Below are 19,783 nucleotides of genomic sequence, written 5' to 3' on the forward strand. Positions count from 1 at the left end.
TGCCCTACCTTTTCCCCATACCCTTGCACATTGTTTCTATTCAAATAATTAACTAATACCGTCTTGAATGCCTCAATTGAACCTGCCTCCACCACACCTCCAAGCAGTGCATTCCTGACCTGAACCATTTGTTGTGTGAAAAGTTTTTTCTCACGTCACATTTGCTTCTTTTGCAAATCACTTTAACTCTGTGCTCTCTTGTTCTTGATCCGTTTGAGTGGGAACAGCTTCTCCCTATCTACTCTGACCAGCCCCATCATGATTTTGAACATTTCTATCAAATCTCTTTGGAGAGAAGGCGGCTAAGAGGAGAACAGTCCCAATCTCTCCAATCTATCTTTGTAACTGAAGTTTCTCATCCCTGGAACCATTCTTGTAAACCTCTTCTGCACTTTCTCCAATGTGTTCACATCCTTCCTATAGTGTCGCACCCAGAACTGTACATAATACTCCAGCTAAGATCTAACGAGTGCCTTATATAAATTCATCATAACCTCATTGCTCTTTTACTCTATGCCCCTATTAACAAAGCCCAGCATACTATATGCTTTATTAACTGCTCTATCTGTCCTGCCACCTTCAATGATATATGCATGCCTACACTCAGGACTTTCTGCTCCTGCTTCAAAATTTCACCCCTTATTTTATGTTGTCTGTCCATGTTCTTCCTACCAAAATGCATCACCCACACCTTCTCTGTATCAAACTTCATCTGCAACCTATCTGCCCACTCCACCAACTTGTCCATGTCCTTTTGAAGTCCCTTCAAAACCACTTTAAAAGCACTGTTTTAAACAGGGTACCAATAAAAGTCTGAGGTCAGGGCAGCCCTAAGTCTGAGCAAGTTTCAGGCTTTGTGTTGATGACTGTCTTTATTTCCAATTATTTTGCATCTGTACAAAGTGTGTGACTTTTGTGATGTCCATGCGCTGGATACAAGATAGGACACAAATAAAGTCTTCAAAAAACCTATTCATGTGAAAAAAAAATTCTAAAAGGAGAGCATTTTTTTTCTGAATAGAAGTGAGATATTGATGACCAAGATATACTAGCACCCCCTTGTCCTCCTCAACTGCATTTGCTGTCTCCATCCTTCTCCGTGGTCATGTTTGTGGGACTGCTACCTTTTCCAACGTGGCGAACACATCTCTGGTGATGGCTTCTTCTTCCATCCTAAGTCATCACAGGAATACCAAAAGCTTCCATACTGGGGACCCCTTCTTTAATTTGTCCCTAAACAATGCTGTCAATAAGCATCGGGTCAGCTTTTACATGTATGCTAACACTCTGCCATCACCCTTTTATTTTATTCATTCAAAGGATGTGGGCATTGCTGGCTAGGCCAACATTTATTGCCCGTCCCTAATTGACCTCAAGAAGGTCATGGTGAGCTGCCTTGGTTCCATGGCTACTACTGTGCTATCAGATTGTTTGTCCAACATCAAGTCATGGATGATAACACTTTTACCAACTTAATACTGACATAACCAAAACTACCCTATTCACCTCCAGCTAAAAGTTTCATATGCTTGTCCTGACTCCTTCAAATCCAGTTGCTCACACAAGGTGGACCAAATATTCTGCAACCTCAGCATTCTTCTGACCCAATATCCATACAGCACTAAGACCACCTACTCCACTCTTACCCTTCTGCCATTCCCCTGGCAGTAAAATCCTTCTCAATGCTCTCCCTGTCACCTTAAAATGAACATACCAAAAGGAGGGGCATAAGAGGACCAGCTGGTGAATTGAACCAGTCCCAATAAGACATTTGTAATTAAGCATCAAAACTCCCGATTCTCCCACTCACCAGCAGTTATGTCATCTCCTGAGCAAGGCAAAATAATGGAAGGGATGATCCTGGCCATCATTCCATTAGGGAGGTGATGGCATAGTGGTATTGTCGCTGGACTAGTTATGCTCTGGGGACCTGAGTTCGAATCCTGCCACGCCAGATGAAAATCTGGAATTAAAAGTCTAATGATGACCATGAAACCATTGTCGATTGTTGTAAAATGTCCTTTAGGGAAGGAAATCTGTTGTCCTTACCTCCAGACCCACAGCAATGTGGTTGACTTTTAAAATGCCCTCTGAACAGGGGCAATTAAGGATGGGCAATAAACACTGGCCTAGCCAGTGACGCTCACATCCCATGAATGAATAAAATAAAATAAAACTGCTGTATTAGCTTATCAGATTTACAACTCTATCAGTACATCTGGCTAAGACATTCCACAAAGCCACTCTATTTAGTGCACCAAAGGCAATAAGGATGGGCAATAAATGCTGGCCTTGCCTATGATATCAACATCCCATGAACACAAAGAAAACTACAGTTTAAATTTATCTGTTACCTTGACTTCCATAGCCTGTGTCTATGCCTGACCCATCCCAGGATTCCACTGCGCTATCCACACTGGGAATAGTAGTAGAGTACATCTCACAAAACTTGACTGGCTTTTGTACGGTGGGAATCTCATCTTCTGCATCGCTCAATTCACTCAGCTGGCCAGAGACAGATGACTTTTTAGGGCTGGACACTGTAAAAACAAAAACCACCAAAACTTTTATCTGAAAATCGAAGACTATATTTTAAAAAAAATTCAACATTGAATTCTGCACCTTGTCAAAACAATAATATCTGGTGTCATGCCTTTTAATCTCAAGTATTTAGGCTTAAATCCAGCCACAAATGATGAGATGAAGCCTCTTTCTTTGCTTGGAATCACAGTTCAGCTATGGCCTCAGAACACCAAACTCTGTTTAGTTTGGGACTGTCTGGGAGCTTCACACAAGACAAGCCCCAAGTCTGCAGAAAATGCTAATAATTTTGGCATAAATCAAGTAACTATGCATGTATCATTGATTGTTAATAAAAGCAATATATTTCCATAGACTTGGTTACAAGGAGGTCAAAGCCAGGAACTAAATATTCGGGGTATGTGACTTTTCGAAAAGACAGGCAGGAAGGAAAGGGTGGTGAGGTAGTTTTGTTAGTACGAGATGGAATAAGTATGACAGCAAGAAATTATCTTGGATCAGAAGATGCAGAATCCATATGGGTGGAGGTAAGAAACAACAAGGGGAAGAAGACACTGGTGGGAGTAGTCTATAAGCCCCGTGACAGTAGCTATACTGTAGGACAGAGAGTAAATCAGGAGATAGAGGGCATGTAAAAAAGGCAGTACATTAATCATGGGTGACTTTAATCTTCATGTAGATTGGGAAAATCAAATTGGCAGAGGTAACCACGAGCAAGAAATCATAGAGCATATTCGGGACAGTTTCCTAGAACAATATGTTGTGGATCCAACCAGGGATCAGGCTATTTTGGATCTGGTAATGTGTAATGAGACAGGTGTAATAAATGATCTCAGAGTAAAAGATTCCTTAGGAAACAGTGACCATAACATGGCAGAATTTAGCATTCAGTTTGAGAGTGAGAAACTTGGGTCAGAAACAACTGTCTAAACTTAAATAAGGGTAAATATAAAGGAATGAGGCAGTGTTGGCTGGAGTGGACTGGGAAAGGAGTTTAGCAGAAAAGATTTTTGATGAACAATGGCAGACATTTAAGAAAATAGTTCATGACTCACAACAAAGATATATCCCAGTGAGGAAGAAGGATTCTAGGAAGGGGATAAACCAACCATGCTTAACCAAGGAAGTTAATTGAAATTAAAATTAAAAGGAAAAAAACATACATTGTAGCAAAGATTAGTGGTAAGCCAGAGGATTGGGAAAGTTTTAAAAAAACAAAAAATTACCAAAAAATATAAAGAGGGAGAAAGTAAACTTTGAGGGTAAACTAGCAAGTAATAGTAATACAGACAGTAAGAGCTTCTGTAAATATATAAAAAGGAAAAGAGAGGCCAAAGTGAACAAAGGCTGCTGAGAAAATGAGGCTGGGGAAATAATAATGGGGAACCAGGAAATGGCAGAGAAGTTGAATAAATACTTTGCATCAGTCTTCGCGGTAGGAGATACTAATTGCATTTCAAAAATACTAAATAATCATGGGGCAAAACGGGGGGGCGAGGGGGAGGGTGGTGGAGGAAATAAATACAATAACTATCACTAGAGAAAAAGTACTCGGAAAACTAATGGGGCTGAAGGCCGATAAGTCCCCTGGACCTGATGGGTTGCATCCTAGGATATTAAAGGAAGTAGCTACAGAGATAGTGGATGCACTGGTAGTAATCTTCCACGAAGAATAGAGGAGCTGAATATTATTCAAATGGAGACAGGCTGCAGCACAGAGAAGCTTGGGGGTCCTTGTGCATGAATCACAAAAAGCTAGCATACTAGTTCAGCAGGTAATAGGGAAGGCAAATGAAATGTTGGCCTTTATTGGAGTATAAAAATCGGGAAGTCTTGCTAAAACTATACAAGGCAATAATTAGACCATACCTAGAATACTGTGAACAGTTTTGGTCCCCTTATCTAAGGGGAGATATACTGGCATTGGAGGCAGTCCAGAGAAGGTTCACTAGGTTGATCCCGGGAAGGGAGGGATTTTCTTAAGAGGAGAAGTTGAGTAGCTTGGGTTTGTACTCATTGGAGTTTAGAAGAATGAGAGGTGACCTTATTGAAACATATAAGATTCTTAGAGAGCTTGACAGGGTAGATGTTGAGAGGTTGTTTCCCATTGTGGGACAGTCTAGGACCAGAGGGCATAATCTCAGAGTAAGGGGTCGCCCATCGAAGACAGAGATGAGGAGGAATTTCTTCTCTCAGATGGTAGTGAATCTGTGGAATTCTTTACCGCAGAGGGCTGTAGAGGCTGGGTCGTTAAGTATATTCAAGGCTGAGATAGACAGATTTTTAATCAGTAAGGGAATCAAGGGTTATGGGGAAAAGGCAGGAATGTGGAGTTGAGGATTATCAGATCAGTTATGATCTCATTGAATGGCAGAGCAGACTTGATGGGCTGAATGGCCTGCTTCTGATCCTACGTCTCATGGTCTTATATTTCCTAAACTAAAATAGCAGTTTCAGCATCAAGTAATTCAAGAAGCAAACATGAATGCAGCAAGTTAAGTGCTTACTATCGAGTTGTTTTTTAATCTTTAGTGTGACAGTCTCTCCTGCCATCTGTAAGAGATGAATGGCCTCGCTTAACGGTTTACCCTTCAGGCTGCTGCTGTTTATAGCCAAGATTCTGTCTCCAATATGAATGGCACCAGTCCTGTAATGTAAAGTAAAAAGCTTCAGTTTTAAGTAAAAAGTACAGAGCTGCTGGAACAGATGGCAGGAACAATGTTTCGAGCTTTATATAACTTTATGTGCATGCATTTTAGCTTCATTGAGTCTGATTTATCACACATTTACTGAGCATAACATTAACAATGCCAGAATGACAATCAAATTCTGTGACAAGAAATAACTTCCACGTGAATTACATTACTGTTAATAAATGTAAATCATTATTTCAAACTAAAGAGGTTTTCTTTTAAAGAGGGGTGGGGGAATATCAAGGATCTTTAATAATTCAGGTCGACTTATGTGTAAACAATTTTCGCAGCATGTTAGAAATGCTCATCACTTACTCTGAATATTTTAATTCTGTGTCATTTTCAAACTACGCAAACATCTACTGAATCTCCCATCCATTAACTAAGCTTATTTTTTTCCATCCTGTTAATCTGTTTTTAAAAAATGTATTGTCTACAATATCAAGGTATTTTGTTGGGGAGACAGCATTCACATATTCATACACTACATATCTGGATGAGTCATGATGCACATAAGGCTACAGGCCAAGTGTATATATAGATTTTAAATCTCCAAATGAATCATGGTTTATACAGGTTGGAAGGCACTCCCAAATTAATACAGATCTGTAAAAAGATGCAGTTACTCATTTATATAGTTCAAGCTATATAGCTGCACATTCCACTGCCCAGCTCAGAGAACTGCCCACTGACTTGCTTTATGGCTGTTTGAAAAGTCAATCAGTGACTAACTGCTTGAAGGTGAGCAAGAGTAGCTCCAGCTGACAATCCCTCACATTCTCCTCTTCCTCTTGGGAAGTGGCCAGCCTTGAACCTGGGCTTCTCAGACTTGGCTGAGGTAATGGATTGGGAGAGCTGTGCATTATTTGGGAAACGACTAGATTTTGCACCTTACCTTTCAGCCAAACCGTCTTTTGTTAGACTTGAGATGACGATTGGATCAAAAGGCTCTTCAGTGCCGGATATAGTAATTCCTAATGGACCACCGTAACGTTTTAACTCCACAGTGTAAATAATTGCCCCAGAGCTCTCTTGTTCATCTAGAATTTAAATAAGAATGTATAATTGTTCTTGTGCAAAAGTAGCAGCTGAACTGTGTCAGCAGAACTGTGGCACAAAACTATTATATTTTTTCAGAGTATTATTGTGGGATATTGTAAAGTAGGCATGTGTGTGTGGCTGATTTAATTAAATTAGAGACCGGTACACTGCAAGGTTGAAATTATCAGAAGAGTTAGGTGTAAAAGGGCATTTGAAATGCTAGTGAGTGAGCTAGGGTAAAGTTAGTAGTTAGGGTGTGAATGAAATTTGCAATTTAAGATAAGTGGAGAGATGCTTGGTTTTCAAAGAGACTTGATAAGGTTTTTACAACTGGCAAGAGAAACAACTTCCAAAGACATGGGAGAACAATGGGATTTACAGATTAAAGAGGTGGAAATGTATTTAAAGAGGGATGGTAGGCTGTATGAGGGGAGGTTGTGTGAAAGAGACTTGGGGAAAAGCTTCTAGCCGCTTTGCAGAAGTCTGCAGTTCAAGTAACCAAAGTTGTGTTAAAAGCCTTTGGAATTTCACTGGTGAGTGGGTGCTTGCGGTAGTCTTGCTGGATTAAAATCTATTTTGGGCTGTTGCCTTAAAGGGGTTGTGTAGTTAGAAGTCTGGTTAAGCAGGAATTTTTGGGAATTGTTATAGTATTAAGTTACTTCGTAACTGTAACCTGGTGTGTGTGTGTGTTTTTAAGTTTTCCTTTTTTGTTAATAAGTATTTTAATTTAATTTTTTAAAAAACCTCTAAAAGCATTAGTAGACTCATTACTTATGAATTCAGTGCACAAACTTTCTTGGAACAAGTACAAATTGCAAAACCATTGTGATAGCGTGGCCAAATTTCATTTGTGGATTTGGCAGGCTTGACAAATACCACCTGCCGTATCATAACAAAATTGGGGGCTCTTGGCAGGATATTTGAAATTCTTTGATTGGCTTGGAGTTGGTGAATCTTAAGGCTACGAGTACGAGAAGAACCCTGAACTCAGAAGTTCATGTTGAGGGATTTTAAAGTGGTGAGACTGAAGATATGGCTTTAACCATTGTTAAGACTTTTCTGGGAGTAGAAGATACAACCCTGGTTGGTTTACAAAAAGTAACTAAGGGTAAGTTAACAGAATTGGCATATAAGTTGCAGTTAGGTTTAATCGCAGAGGCAAAGAAAGCAGATATAATTGAAGTCATAGTGTAGCATTTGAAATTGGAAGGGATACCTGAAACTAGTGAGTCAGTTGAATTGGCTAGGATTCAGTTGTAAATGAAAAATCTTGAATGAGAGGCAAAAGAAAAAGAAAGAAAAAAATTGGAATTGAAAATGCTAGAGGAAAAGTAAAGAGAATGAGCATTTCAAACAGAAATGGAGAAGTTAGCAATGGAAGAAAGAGAATACCAGCTTAAAAGCTGGAAATTAAAAAAACCCAAGTGCTGAGGAAGGTTCTGAGGTGGAAATGACCACTTTCAATCTAAAACCCAGTGGCGAGATGTTTAAGTTTGTGCAGGCACTTCCGAAGTTTGAGGAAAGGGATGTAAAGGCATTATTTCTTTGAGAAGATAGCTAAGCAGATGAAATGGCCACAAAAAATCTGGACATTGCTTTTACAGTCTAGGTTGGTAGGTAGAGCTCATGAGGTTTATGCTTCACTGTCAGAAGTAGTATCGATTGATTGTGAGGCAGTAAAAAAGGGTATTTTGAGTGCATATGCGTTAGTTCCTGAGTTGTACAGGCAGAAATTTAAGGATGTAAGGAAACAGCCTGGTCAGACTTATATTGAGTTCCAGAGAGTAAAACAAAGTAATTTTGACCAGTGGATACAGGCATTAAAGGTAGAGACGACATATGCAGCTCTTAGAGAAGTAATTCTTTTGGAAGAATTTAATGATTCAATTCCGTCGGTCATTAGAACTCATGTGGAAGAAGAGGGTTAAAACGGGTAGGCAACCAGCAGAGATAGCTGCTGATTATGAGCTGGTCCATAGATCAAAACCTTTTCTCCGTCACCCTTTTAAACCTGAGAAGAATAGAAAGCGGGAAGGTGAAAGGAAGATAGGCAGTCAAGGAAGAGAAGGAGCAGTTGGAAATTTTCAGGAAGCTTCTCTTCAGACCAAAAAAGGAAGATGCTGAGGGTAGAAGTGACACTCAAAAACTTAAGTGTTTTCATTGTAATATGGTAGGGCATGTGAAGTCAATGTGTTGGGGGTTACAGAGAAAACCTGTTGTAGTAGTTGGAACATGGAAAAGTCCTGGAAATAAGAGTACTGTTGGTTCTGAGAAGCAAAAAAAGCCAGTGGTTTGTGTACATATGAAGCAGGAAGAATCAGTGGAAGATAAAGGAGTGGGAATGTGTTCATAATTTACCCAAGGAACTGCTGAACAGCAAGTTACAGAAATGTTTAAAGATGTTGTGTGTGAAGGGAAAGTCTTTCCATGTGTGCAGGGTGGAGCAGGCAAAGCTATTAAAATTTTAAAGGACACAGGGGCTAGTCAATCCGTAATGTTATGGGATAGTGCTATTTGTCCAGACGGAGTATTGCAGTAAAGAGTGGTAATAAATGGAATTCATGGAGATTGTATTGAGAAAGTGGGACAATCAGAGTTTATCACAAAGATTGACTTGCTGCGAGGATATTGGCAAAAACCGTTATCGAAGAGAGCAAAGGAGATATCGGCTTTTGTGACGCCAGATGGATATATCAGTTTAAAGTTCCGCCATCTGGCATGAAGAATGCACCAGTATCATTTCAAAGATTGACAAACAAAGTAATTACAGGACTGAGCAATTGTGCTGCTTATATTGACAACTTGGTAGTTTTCAGTCAAATGTGGGAGAAGCATTTACAACATCTGAAGGAACTGTTTGATCGACTGCAAGAAGCTAATTTGGTGATGAACTTGGCTAAAAGTGAATTGTAAAAGCGCAAGTTATATATTTAGGCCATATCATTGGACCTGGTTAGGTGGCTCCAAGAGATGTGAAAGTAAAAGCCATTGAGAATTTCCCGGTGCCTACAATGCAGGAAGTTTTGAGATTTCTGGGCATGAGTGGATTTTACCGGAAGTGTGTACCAAAATTTAGCAGTGTGATTGCTCCATTGACTGAACCACTAAAAAAGAACAAGAAGTTTCAATGGACACAGGAGAATCAGAAGGCATTTGACAGTTTAAAAATTGTGTTGACGAAGACACCAGTTTAGACAGTACCTAATTATGCCAAGCAATTTAAGTTGGCGGTGGATGCAAGTGATTTGGGTATTGGTTCTGTGTTGTTACAAGAAGATGTAACTCAAATTGAGAGGCCAACAAGATATTTTTCATGGAAGCTGAATGTAAAACAGAGAAGATACTCAAACATTGAAAAAGAGACTCGAGGTCTGGTATCAGCATTGCAGCATTTTGAAGCTTATGTTGCAAGCAATTCGTCAGAAACAATTGTTTATACAGATCACAATCCTTTAAAATTTCTAGATAAATTTCAAGACCGAAGTGCAAGGCTTTTCAGATGAAGTTTATTACTGTAACCATTTAATTTACAGATTATACATGTGGCTCGATGAGAAAATCCGCTTGCAGATGCATTGTCAAGAGTTCAACGTTCAAAGGAAATTGGACATTTGAAACGTGGACACAGGACTGAAATGACCTCTGTTGATACAAAGGATTTGTATATATTATTATGTTAATGCATGCACCTGGTACTGTAATAGTTTGTGTATATAGTTAAGTATAGTAGGTAATGTACGATGGGTTGAGCAAATGAAACCATCTTTTAAAATTATGACGGTTAATTTTTTCAAAAGGATGGAGGTGTCACGAAACTATCATATTTTTCAGAGTATTATTGTGGGATATTGTAAAGTAGGCTTGTGTATGTGTGTGTAGGGGGGAGGGGCTGCTGATTTAATTAAATTAGAGACCGGTAGACTGAAAGGTTTAAATTGTCAAAAGAGTTAGGTGTAAAAGGACATTTGAAATGCTAGTGAGTGAGCTAGGGTAAAGTCAGCAGATAGGGTGTGAATGAAATTTGCAATTTAAGACAAGTTTGGTTTTCAAAGAGACATGATAAGGTTTTTATGACTGGCAAGAGAAACAACTTCCAAAAGCATGGGGGAACAATGGGGTTTACAGATTAAAGAGGAAGAAATGTATTTATAGAAGGATGGAAGGCTATATGAGGGGAGGCCGTGTGAGGTCTGAAAGGTATACCGTGTGAAACAAACTTGGGGAAAAGCCTGTAGCCACTTTGCCAAAGTCCGTTGTTCTAGTAACCAAAGTTGTGTTAAAAGCCTTTGGAATTCCACTGTCAAGTGGGTGCTTGTGGTAACCTTGCTGGATTGTCTCTATAAATTTAAAATCTATTTTGGACTGTTGCCTTAAAGGGGATGTATAGTTGGAAGTCTGATTAAACAGGAATTTTTGGGAATTGTTACAATATTAAGTAACTGTGTAACTATAATCTGTTGTGTATGTTTAAAGTTTTTGCTTTTGTTAATAAATGTTTTAATTTAATTTTTTAAATTCTCTAAAGGAGTTAGTGGACTCATTACTTCTCAATTCAGTGCATAAACCTTTTCGTAATAAATACAAATTGCAAAACCGTTGTGATAGAGTGGGCAAGTTTTACTTGTAGATTTGGTCAGCCTGGCAAAAACACCTGCTGTATCATAACAACTTTTGAAAGGAAGAACTTTATCAGCCTGCAATCCAAATCAGGAATACTAAAAAATGGAGAATCTCATTTATATTTTAATCCAGCTGGCATGTAGCAAAGTACCAAATATAACCACTCTATTCAAGTGGGAGGGAGGCAGAAAACAGGAAATTATAGGCCAGTTAGCTTGACGTCTGTTGTCGGGAAGGTGTTAGAATCGATCATTAAGGAGGTTATAGTTGGGCACTCAGAAAAACTCAAGGTAATTGGGAAGAGTCAGCATGGTTTTGTGAAAGGGAAATCATGTTTAACCAATTTATTAGAGTTCTTTGAAGGAGTAACATGTGCTGTGGATAAAGGGGAGCATGTAAAGGTACTGCACTTAGATTTCCAGAAGGCATTTGATAAGGTGCCACATCAAAGGTTATTGCAGAAAATAAAAGTTCATGCTGTAGGGGGTAACAGATTAGTATGGATACAAGATTGTCTGGCTGGCAGAAAACAGAGAGTATGCATAAATAGGTCTTTGTCTGATTGGCAGGATGAGATGAGTGGAGTCCCACTGGGATCTCTGCTGTGCCCTTAACGTTTTACAATTGACATCAGTGACTTAGGCGAGGGGAGCAAAGGCATGGTAGCTAAATTTGCAGACAACACAAAGATAAGTTGGGAAAGTTTTTATGAAAAAGACAGACAGATTGATAGGTTGAGCGAGTGGGCAAAAATCTGGCAGATGGAGTATAATGTAGGAAAATGAATAGTTGTTCACTTTGGCAGGAAGAATAAAAAAGCAGAGTATTACTTAAATGGAGAATGACTGCAGAATTCAGAGATGCAGAGGGATCTAGGTATTCTAGTGCATGAGTCACAAAAAGTTAGTATGCAGGTACAGCACATAACCAAGGCAGCGAATGGAATGCTATCCTTTATTACAAGAGGAATTGAAAATAAAAGTAAGGATTTATACTTCAATTATACAGGGCATTGGTGAGACGACATCTAGAATACTGTGCAGTTTTGGCCTCCTTATTTAAGGAAGGATATAAATGTGTTGGGAGGTTTGGAATGAGTGGGCTTTTTAATGAGGAAAGGTTGGACTGGGCTTGTCTCCGCTCGAGTTTAGAAGAATGAGGGGTCTTGACTGAAGTATACAAGATCCTGAATGGTCTTGACAAGGTGGACGTGGAAAGGATGTTTCCTCTTGTGGATGAATCCAGAACTAGGGGGCACTGTTTTAAAATTAGGGGTCGCCCTTTTAGGACAGAGATGAGGAGAAATTTTTTTTCTCAGAGGGTTGTGCAACTCTGGAACACTGCCTCAGAAGACGGTGAAGGTGGGGTTATTGAATATTTTTAAAGCAGGAGGTAGATAGATTCTTGTTAGATATGAGAATCAAAGGTTATTGGGGGTAGATGGGAATGTGGAACTCAAAACACAAACAGATCAGCCATGATCTTATTGAATGGCGGAGTAGGCTTGATGGGCCGAATGGCCTACTTCTGCTCCTATTTCATAAGTGCCAAATTCCTTCATTTAATCTGGAAACTGTTTCACATCATTAATGAAAAAGGCCTAGCACTAAAGTTGTTGTTTCTCAATATGTAATTAATGTCAGTTTACACAAAGCCCAACTGGGAACCAAACAAAGGATTGTTTCCTGTGAGGTTGAGACATGCAAACAATTTGCATGATTTAACATTGCCTCCTCTCCCTCATTCCTTCACCCACCAGAGACAAAATTACAATCTATTTCTGATAACTCAAAAGTTGTGACTTTTATTGCTTTTTAAAAAAATCTAATAAAAATAAGAAAGCAATGCGAACAACACAGAAAAATAAGAAGTTAGTGCTAATGAAAATGTAATGTGAGCAGCTTTGAATTAAACTGCACTGAAAAAAAAATGGAAGATGATGTGGTGAAGCCTTCATACCGCCATTTAGATGGAAGGATTGGCAGCTCTCATCGAGTTAGGCCAAGTCTGATTAAGATTTAATCAGATTGAATTCAGTCACATTGAATTTAGCTATTATTTCAGCTTCAGTTCATGCCAAAGAGAAGCAACAATAGATTAAACTCCATTATATGTAACTTCGATCAAGATCCAATTCACTGGCGATGGCATGGTATTGTCACTGGACTAGTAAAGCTCTGGGGACCTGGGTTCGAATCCCGCCACGGCAGAATTTGAATTCAATAAATATCTGGAATTAAAAGTCTAACAATGAACATTGTCGATTGTTGTAGAAACCCATTTGGTTCACTAATTTCCTTTAGGACATTACCTTACCTGGTCTGGCCAAAACGTGACTCCAGACCCACAGCAGTGTGGTTGACTCTTAAATGCCATCTGAAATGGCCTAGCAAGCCACTCAGTTGTAACAAACTGCTACAAAGTCACAAAAAAGGAATGAAACTGGCTGGACCATCCGGCATTGACCTAGGCACTGGAAACAACAACGGCAATCTCAGCCCTGTCAATCCTGCAAAGTCCTCCTCATTAACATCTGGGGGCTAGTGTCATAGACTAGGGCTGTCTCACAGACTAGTTAAGCAACTGCCTGACATAATCAACCTCACAGAATCATACCTTACAGATAATGTCCCAGACACCACCATCACTTTCCTGGGTATGTCCTGTCCCACCGGCAGAACAGGCCCAGCAGAGGATACGGCAAAGTGGTTATACAGCCATGGGAGTCCTCAACATTGATCTAGACTCCATGAAGTTACATGGCATCAGGTCAAACATGGGCAATGAAACCTCCTGCCGATTACCACCAGCTGATGAATCAGTGCTCCTCCATTTTTTAAAATAATCTTTAGAATTGTTTACCTAAACGGAGTTGGTGTATTTGATGACCGCTTTGGTGCCTTCGGAGATGGCGTGTTTGGCCAATTCTCCTGGCAGCATGAGGCGGACGGCACTCTGGATCTCCCTGGCCGAGATGGTGCGGCGCTTGTTGTCGTGAATGAGGTGCGACGCCTCGAAGGTGATGCGCTCGAAAAGGTCGACAACGAAGGAATTCATAACACTCATGGCCTTGGATGAGATCCTGGTGGAAGGGTGGACCTGGTTCAGCACCCTGTACACGTAAATGGAATAGCTCTGCTTGCGAGATTTTCTCCACTTCTTAGGAGGGTTCTTGGTGACTTTAATCAGCGATTGTTTTGACGCCTTGCAGGACGCATCGCCCTTCGTCGCAGCCGCCGCCTCAGGCATTCCACTCAACTCAGACCAACACAAGTCACAATCACTGCTCCTCCATGTGGAACATCACTTGGAGGGAGCACTGAGGGTGGCAAGGGTGCAGAATGTAATCTGGATGGGGGACTTCAATGTCCATCACCAAGAATGGCTCAGTAGCACCATGACTGACCGAGCTGGCTGAGTCCTAAATGACATAGCTGCTAGATTGGATCTGCGGCAGGTGGTAAGGGAACCAAGAGGGAAAAACATACTTGACCTCATCCTCACCAACATGCCAGCCGGAAATGCATCTGTCCTTGACGGTATCGGTACGAGTGACCACTGCACAGTCCTTGTGGAGACGAAGTTCCGCCTTCACATTGAGGATACCCTCCATCGCGTTGTGTGGCACTACCACCATGCTAAGTGGGATAGATTTCGAACAGATCTGGCAACTGAAGACTGGGCATCCATGAGGCGCTGTGGGCCATCAGCAGCAGCAGAATTGTACTCGAACACAATCTGTAACCTCATGGCCCGGCATATCCCCCACTCTACCATTACCATCAAGCCAGGGGATCAACTCTGGTTCAATGAAGAGTGCAGGAGGGAATGCCAGGAGCAGCACCAGGCATACCTTAAAATGAGGTGTCAACCTGGTGAAGCTATAACACAGGAATACTTGCGTGCCAAACAGCATAAGCAGCAAGTGATAGACAGAGCTAAGCATCCCACAATCAACAGATCAGATCTAAGCTCTGCAGGCCTGCCACACCCAGTCATGAATGGTGGTGGACAATTAAACAACACACTGGAGGAGGAGGCTCCACAAATATCTCCATCCTCAATGATGGAGGAGCCCAGTGCAAAAGATAAGGCTTAAGCATTTGCTACAGCCTTCAGCCAGAGTGCCAAGTGGATGATCCACCTCGGCCTCCTCCGGAGGTCTTCAGCATCATAGATGCCAATCTTCAGCCAATTCGATTCACTCCACATGATAGCAAGAAATGGCTGAAGGCACTGGATACTGCAAAGGCTATGGGGCCTGACAATATTCCGGCATTACTACTAAAGACTTGTGGTCCTGAACTTGCTGCGCCCCTAGCCAAGCTGTTCCAGTACAGCTACAACACTGGCATCTACCCAGCTATGTGGAAAATTGCCCAGGTATATCCTGCACACAAAAAGCAGGACAAATCCAACCTGCCCAATTACTGCCCCATCAGTCTACTCTCCATCATCAATAAAGTAATGGAAGAGATGATCAACAATGCTATCAAGAGGCACTTGCTCGGCCATAACATGCTTGCTGACACTCAGTTTGGGTTCCGCCAGGGCCACTCAGCTCCTGACCTCGTTACAGCCTTGGTTCAAACATGGACAAAAGAGCTGAACTCCCGAGGTGAGGTGAGAGTGGCTCAAAGCAGCATTTCACAGAGTGTGGCATCAAGGAGCCCTAGCAAAACTGGAGTCAGTGGGAATCAGGCTGAAAACTTTCTGCTGGTTGGAGTCATACCTAGCACAAAGGAAGGTGGTTGTGGTGGTTGGAGGTTAGTTATTTCAGCTCCAGGACATCACCGCAGTAGTGTCCTCGGCCCAACCATCTTCAGCTGCTTCATCAATGACCTTTCTTTCATCATAAGGTCAGCAATGGGGATGTTCGCTGATGATTGCACAATGTTCAGCATCATTCGCGACTCCACAGATACTGAAGCAGTCCATGTCCAAATGCAGCAAGCCCTGGACAATATCCAGGCTTGGGTTGACAAATGGAAAGTAACATTTGCGCCACACAAGTGTCAGGCAATGACCATTACCAACAAGAGTGAATCCAACCATCACCCCTTGATGTTCAATGGCATTACCATCGCTGAATCCCCCACTATCAAAATCCTGGGGGGTTACCATTGACCAGAAACTGAACTGGACTAGCCACATAAATACTGTGGCTACAAGAGCAGGTCAGAGGCTAGGAATCGTGTGATGAGTACCCACCTCCTGACTCCCCAAAGCCTGTCCACCATCTACAAGGCACAAGTCAGGAGTGTGATGGAATACTCCCCACTTGCCTGGATGAGTGTAACTCCCTCAATATTCAAGATGCTTGACAAAGCAGCCCGCTTGATTGACACCACATCCACAAACATTCACTCCCGATACCACCGATGCACAGTAGCAGCAGTGTGTACCATCTACAAGATGCACTGCAGGAATTCACCAAGACTCCTTCAACAGCACCTTCCAAATCCACAATCACTACCATCTAGAAGGACAAAGGCAGCAGATAGATGGGAAGACCACCACCTGGAAGTTCCCCTCCAAGTCACTCACCATCCTGACTTGGAAATATATCACCATTCCTTCACTGTCGGTGTGTCAAAATCCTGGAACTCCCTTCTTAACAGCACTGTTGGTGTACCTACACCACATGGACTGCAGTGGTTCAAGAAGGCAGCTCACCACCACCTTCTCAAGGGCAACTATGGATGGGCAATAAATGATGGTCCAGCCAGCGAAGCCCACATCCCATGAATGAATAAAAAAAACTCCCCCACTTTCTTTCCATGGCTTTTCACCTACAACTCAACTGTGGCCAATGTAATTCTGTGCTCAGTCAATAGGAGACATACTTGTCATGACCAAGGTACATAGTGACCATGATTATCTAACTTCCATCTTGTTCTCACACTGGATAATTGGCTGTGAAGCAATAATCTAGCAGTAAAATACCCAAAGGATTGTGTGCCCGGTTCTTGTAACTCTCCTGCACTGCTACGTAAATTACATTTAAGAAAAATTCTACATGGCTTTACGACGACCAATCTGTTCCCTTCCTCAGGCCCCCAATGCTGATCACTTTCAGACCCAGTGGTTCCTTGGTTCTGGTCTCCTGCCACCAAATTCGCACTGTCTGCCGACCAGGATCAGTGGATCTGGCTGGCTGTCGGGCAGGGCTTCAGGAATGTTTATGCTAATGAGCTCCTGTTTATATGATTGTCTGCTTTGAGGTCTGCGAGCAGCTCTTCCGCTTCCCCATTTCAAATCACAGCCAATATCTCTCATGCTTCATCAAAATAAAATTGGTTTATGAAGTGAGTGGACGAAAAATACTTAGATACCAGACTGCCAATATACTAAAAAACCCCAACAGGTAGCATTTATTATGATAAAATGTGCAAACATCATCTCATCTCATTGAAGTGTATATTCCTGGCCCACGCTAAAGGATTAATCATATTGTTCAATTATTTATACATTACTGAATAACATGCCTCTAAAATGATTGTGACACTTAATTATGCAGCATTGACAACAAATTATAAGCTTCTTCTTCAAAGACACTTTGATGAATGAGTAAGTGTCGAAGTGTATTCTTATGCCTACTCAATGAATATGACTCAGAAGGGATCTGCTTTGGCGCACTTTTGTATAATTAAAATCTCAAAAAACAACGTGGCAAATCCTCTAGATTATGTTCTGCTAAACGAGATTTACAATTATCTCCTAGCCATTGTTTTTGAACAAACAACTTATTTAGTGCGGAGAACTTCCTCTAGCGAGAATTGTTTAATTATTAATTGCAGCAAAAAGATAAATTTATCAAGATTGCACTAAAATTTACACAAATGTGGATTTAGATTTTAAAAAGTCTTTCATAATAAAGAAATTAAGGCACAATTAGACTCTCTTTATGCAATTAACCCCACCTTGTCACCATATGCCCCATTTGTCTCTATCCAGAAAAAGATATAATTACCTCTTGAAACAATTATCCACCTTAAAGGCCTTTCTACTAAGTTGTTGCACAACTCTTACCCTCTGGGTGTTAGGGGTCAGATTCACTTCCCTGCTTACTGCTAATTTTCTTATTTTTAATTTACATCCTCAGGTATTTGAATCCTTCACCACAGTGAACAATTTGCCTGAGTCAATGTTATGCAAAATTCCCAGTTTTGAAGATGGTCATAAGATCACTTCTAAGTTCCCTCTTTTCAGAAGGGGAAGACCACTCCAATCTCCCTAAATTAGCATACCTGAAACCACTTTTCTGCTCACTTCAATTTCTTTTTGATTTATATCACTTAATTTCACACTTGCTACTTTTTCATATTTTTGATTCTTTTTCATATTTTTGATTCTTTTTAAGATTGAAAACTCTTTAAACCAGGGCCGGTGCAAGAGTATTAGGTGTCCTCGGTGAACCTACAGCCTTGTGCCCTCACCCTTTTGCTTTTGTTAGCTTTTGAAAATAAATACAGTAAAATGGTGCGAAAACTTGTTCCCCTACAGTCCCACTCTCACAGCATCCCTAAAAATTGTCAAACTCAAAGGTAGTTGTTATCCGCGGCCTGTCCTCGCTCTGGTCTCAGCCTCCCAATGTTCTGCATGTTCCCTTGGCACCGCTCACTAGAGTCCTGCGCTCCATTCCTGCACCTCTCCCAAGACCTCAACACCCACATCATCACCTAAGACAACATTCCAGCAATACTACTCAAAGCTTGTGCTCCAGAACTAGCCGCACCCCTAGCCAAGCTGTTACAGAACAGCTACAACACTGGCATCTACGCAGCAATGTTGAAAATTGTCCAGGTGTGTCCTGTACACAGAAACAGGCCAAATCCAACAGGGCCAGTAGCCACCTCATCATTCTACTCTTGATCATCAGCAAAATGATGGAAGGGGTTGTTTACAGTGCTATCAAACAGCACTTACTCAGCAATTAGCTGCTCACTTACGCTCACAGTTTGGGTTCCGCCAGGGCCACTAAGCTCCTGACCTCATTACAGCCTTGGTCCAAACATGGGCAAAAGAGCTAAATGCCAGAGGGGAGGTGAGAGTGACTGCCCTTGACATCAAGGCAGCATTTGACCAAGGAATCCTTGTGATGGAATATTCTCCACTTGCCTGAATGAGTGCAGCTTCAACAACACTCAAGATGCTTGACACCATCCATACCTAGTGATACTAAAGTCAATGGGAATCTTTACCAGGACATCACTCCAAAAGTTCCTCAGGATAGTGTCCTAGGCCCAACCATCTTCAGCTGCTTCATTAAATGACCTTCCCTCCATCATAAGGTCAGAAGTGAGGTTGTTAGTTGATGATTGCACAATGTTCAGCACCACTCGCATGTCCTCAGATACTGAAGCAGTCCGTGCCCATATGCAGCAAAACCTGGGCAACATTCAGGCTTGGGCTGATAAGTAGCAAGTAACATTCACACCACACAAGTGCCATGACCATCTCCAACAAGAGAGAATCCAACCATCTCCCCTTGACATTCAATGGCACTACCATTGCTGAATCTCCCAATATCAACACCGTGGGGGTTACCGTTGACCAGAAACTGAACTGGACCAGCCATATAAATACTGTGGCTACAAGAGTAGGTCAGAAGCTGGGAATTCTGTGGAGAGTAACTCACCTCCTGACTCCCCAAAGCCTGTGCACCATTTACAAGGCACAAGTCAGGAGTGTGATGGAATACTCTCCATTTGCCTGGATGAATGCAGCTCCAACAACACTCAACATGCTCAACATCATCCAGGAGAAAGCAACCTACTTGATTGGCACCCCATCCACTACCTCCAACATCCACTCACTCCACCACAGGCATACACTGGCAGGAGTGTGTTCTATTTACAAGATGCAGTGCAGCAACTTACCATGAT

At 41.4% G+C, this 19,783-nt stretch overlaps 1 protein-coding gene across 2 annotated transcripts in view; it reads right to left on the reverse strand.

The window, feature by feature from the left end:
• The window catches only part of grip1 (glutamate receptor interacting protein 1), a 379,336-nt gene that overhangs the window by 12,952 nt on the left and 346,601 nt on the right, over positions 1-19,783 (reverse strand). For both annotated transcript variants that reach the window (XM_078567971.1, XM_078567969.1), the window contains 3 exons: positions 6,130-6,274; positions 5,049-5,188; positions 2,355-2,540 (listed from right to left, as the gene is read on the reverse strand). In XM_078567971.1, coding sequence (XP_078424097.1) covers positions 2,355-2,540; positions 5,049-5,188; positions 6,130-6,274 — 471 coding nt within the window. The remainder of the gene's footprint in view (positions 1-2,354; positions 2,541-5,048; positions 5,189-6,129; positions 6,275-19,783) is intronic.

This window comes from Cetorhinus maximus, chromosome 22 (genome assembly GCF_964194155.1).
Source record: "Cetorhinus maximus chromosome 22, sCetMax3.hap1.1, whole genome shotgun sequence".
Lineage (NCBI taxonomy): Eukaryota > Metazoa > Chordata > Chondrichthyes > Lamniformes > Cetorhinidae > Cetorhinus > Cetorhinus maximus.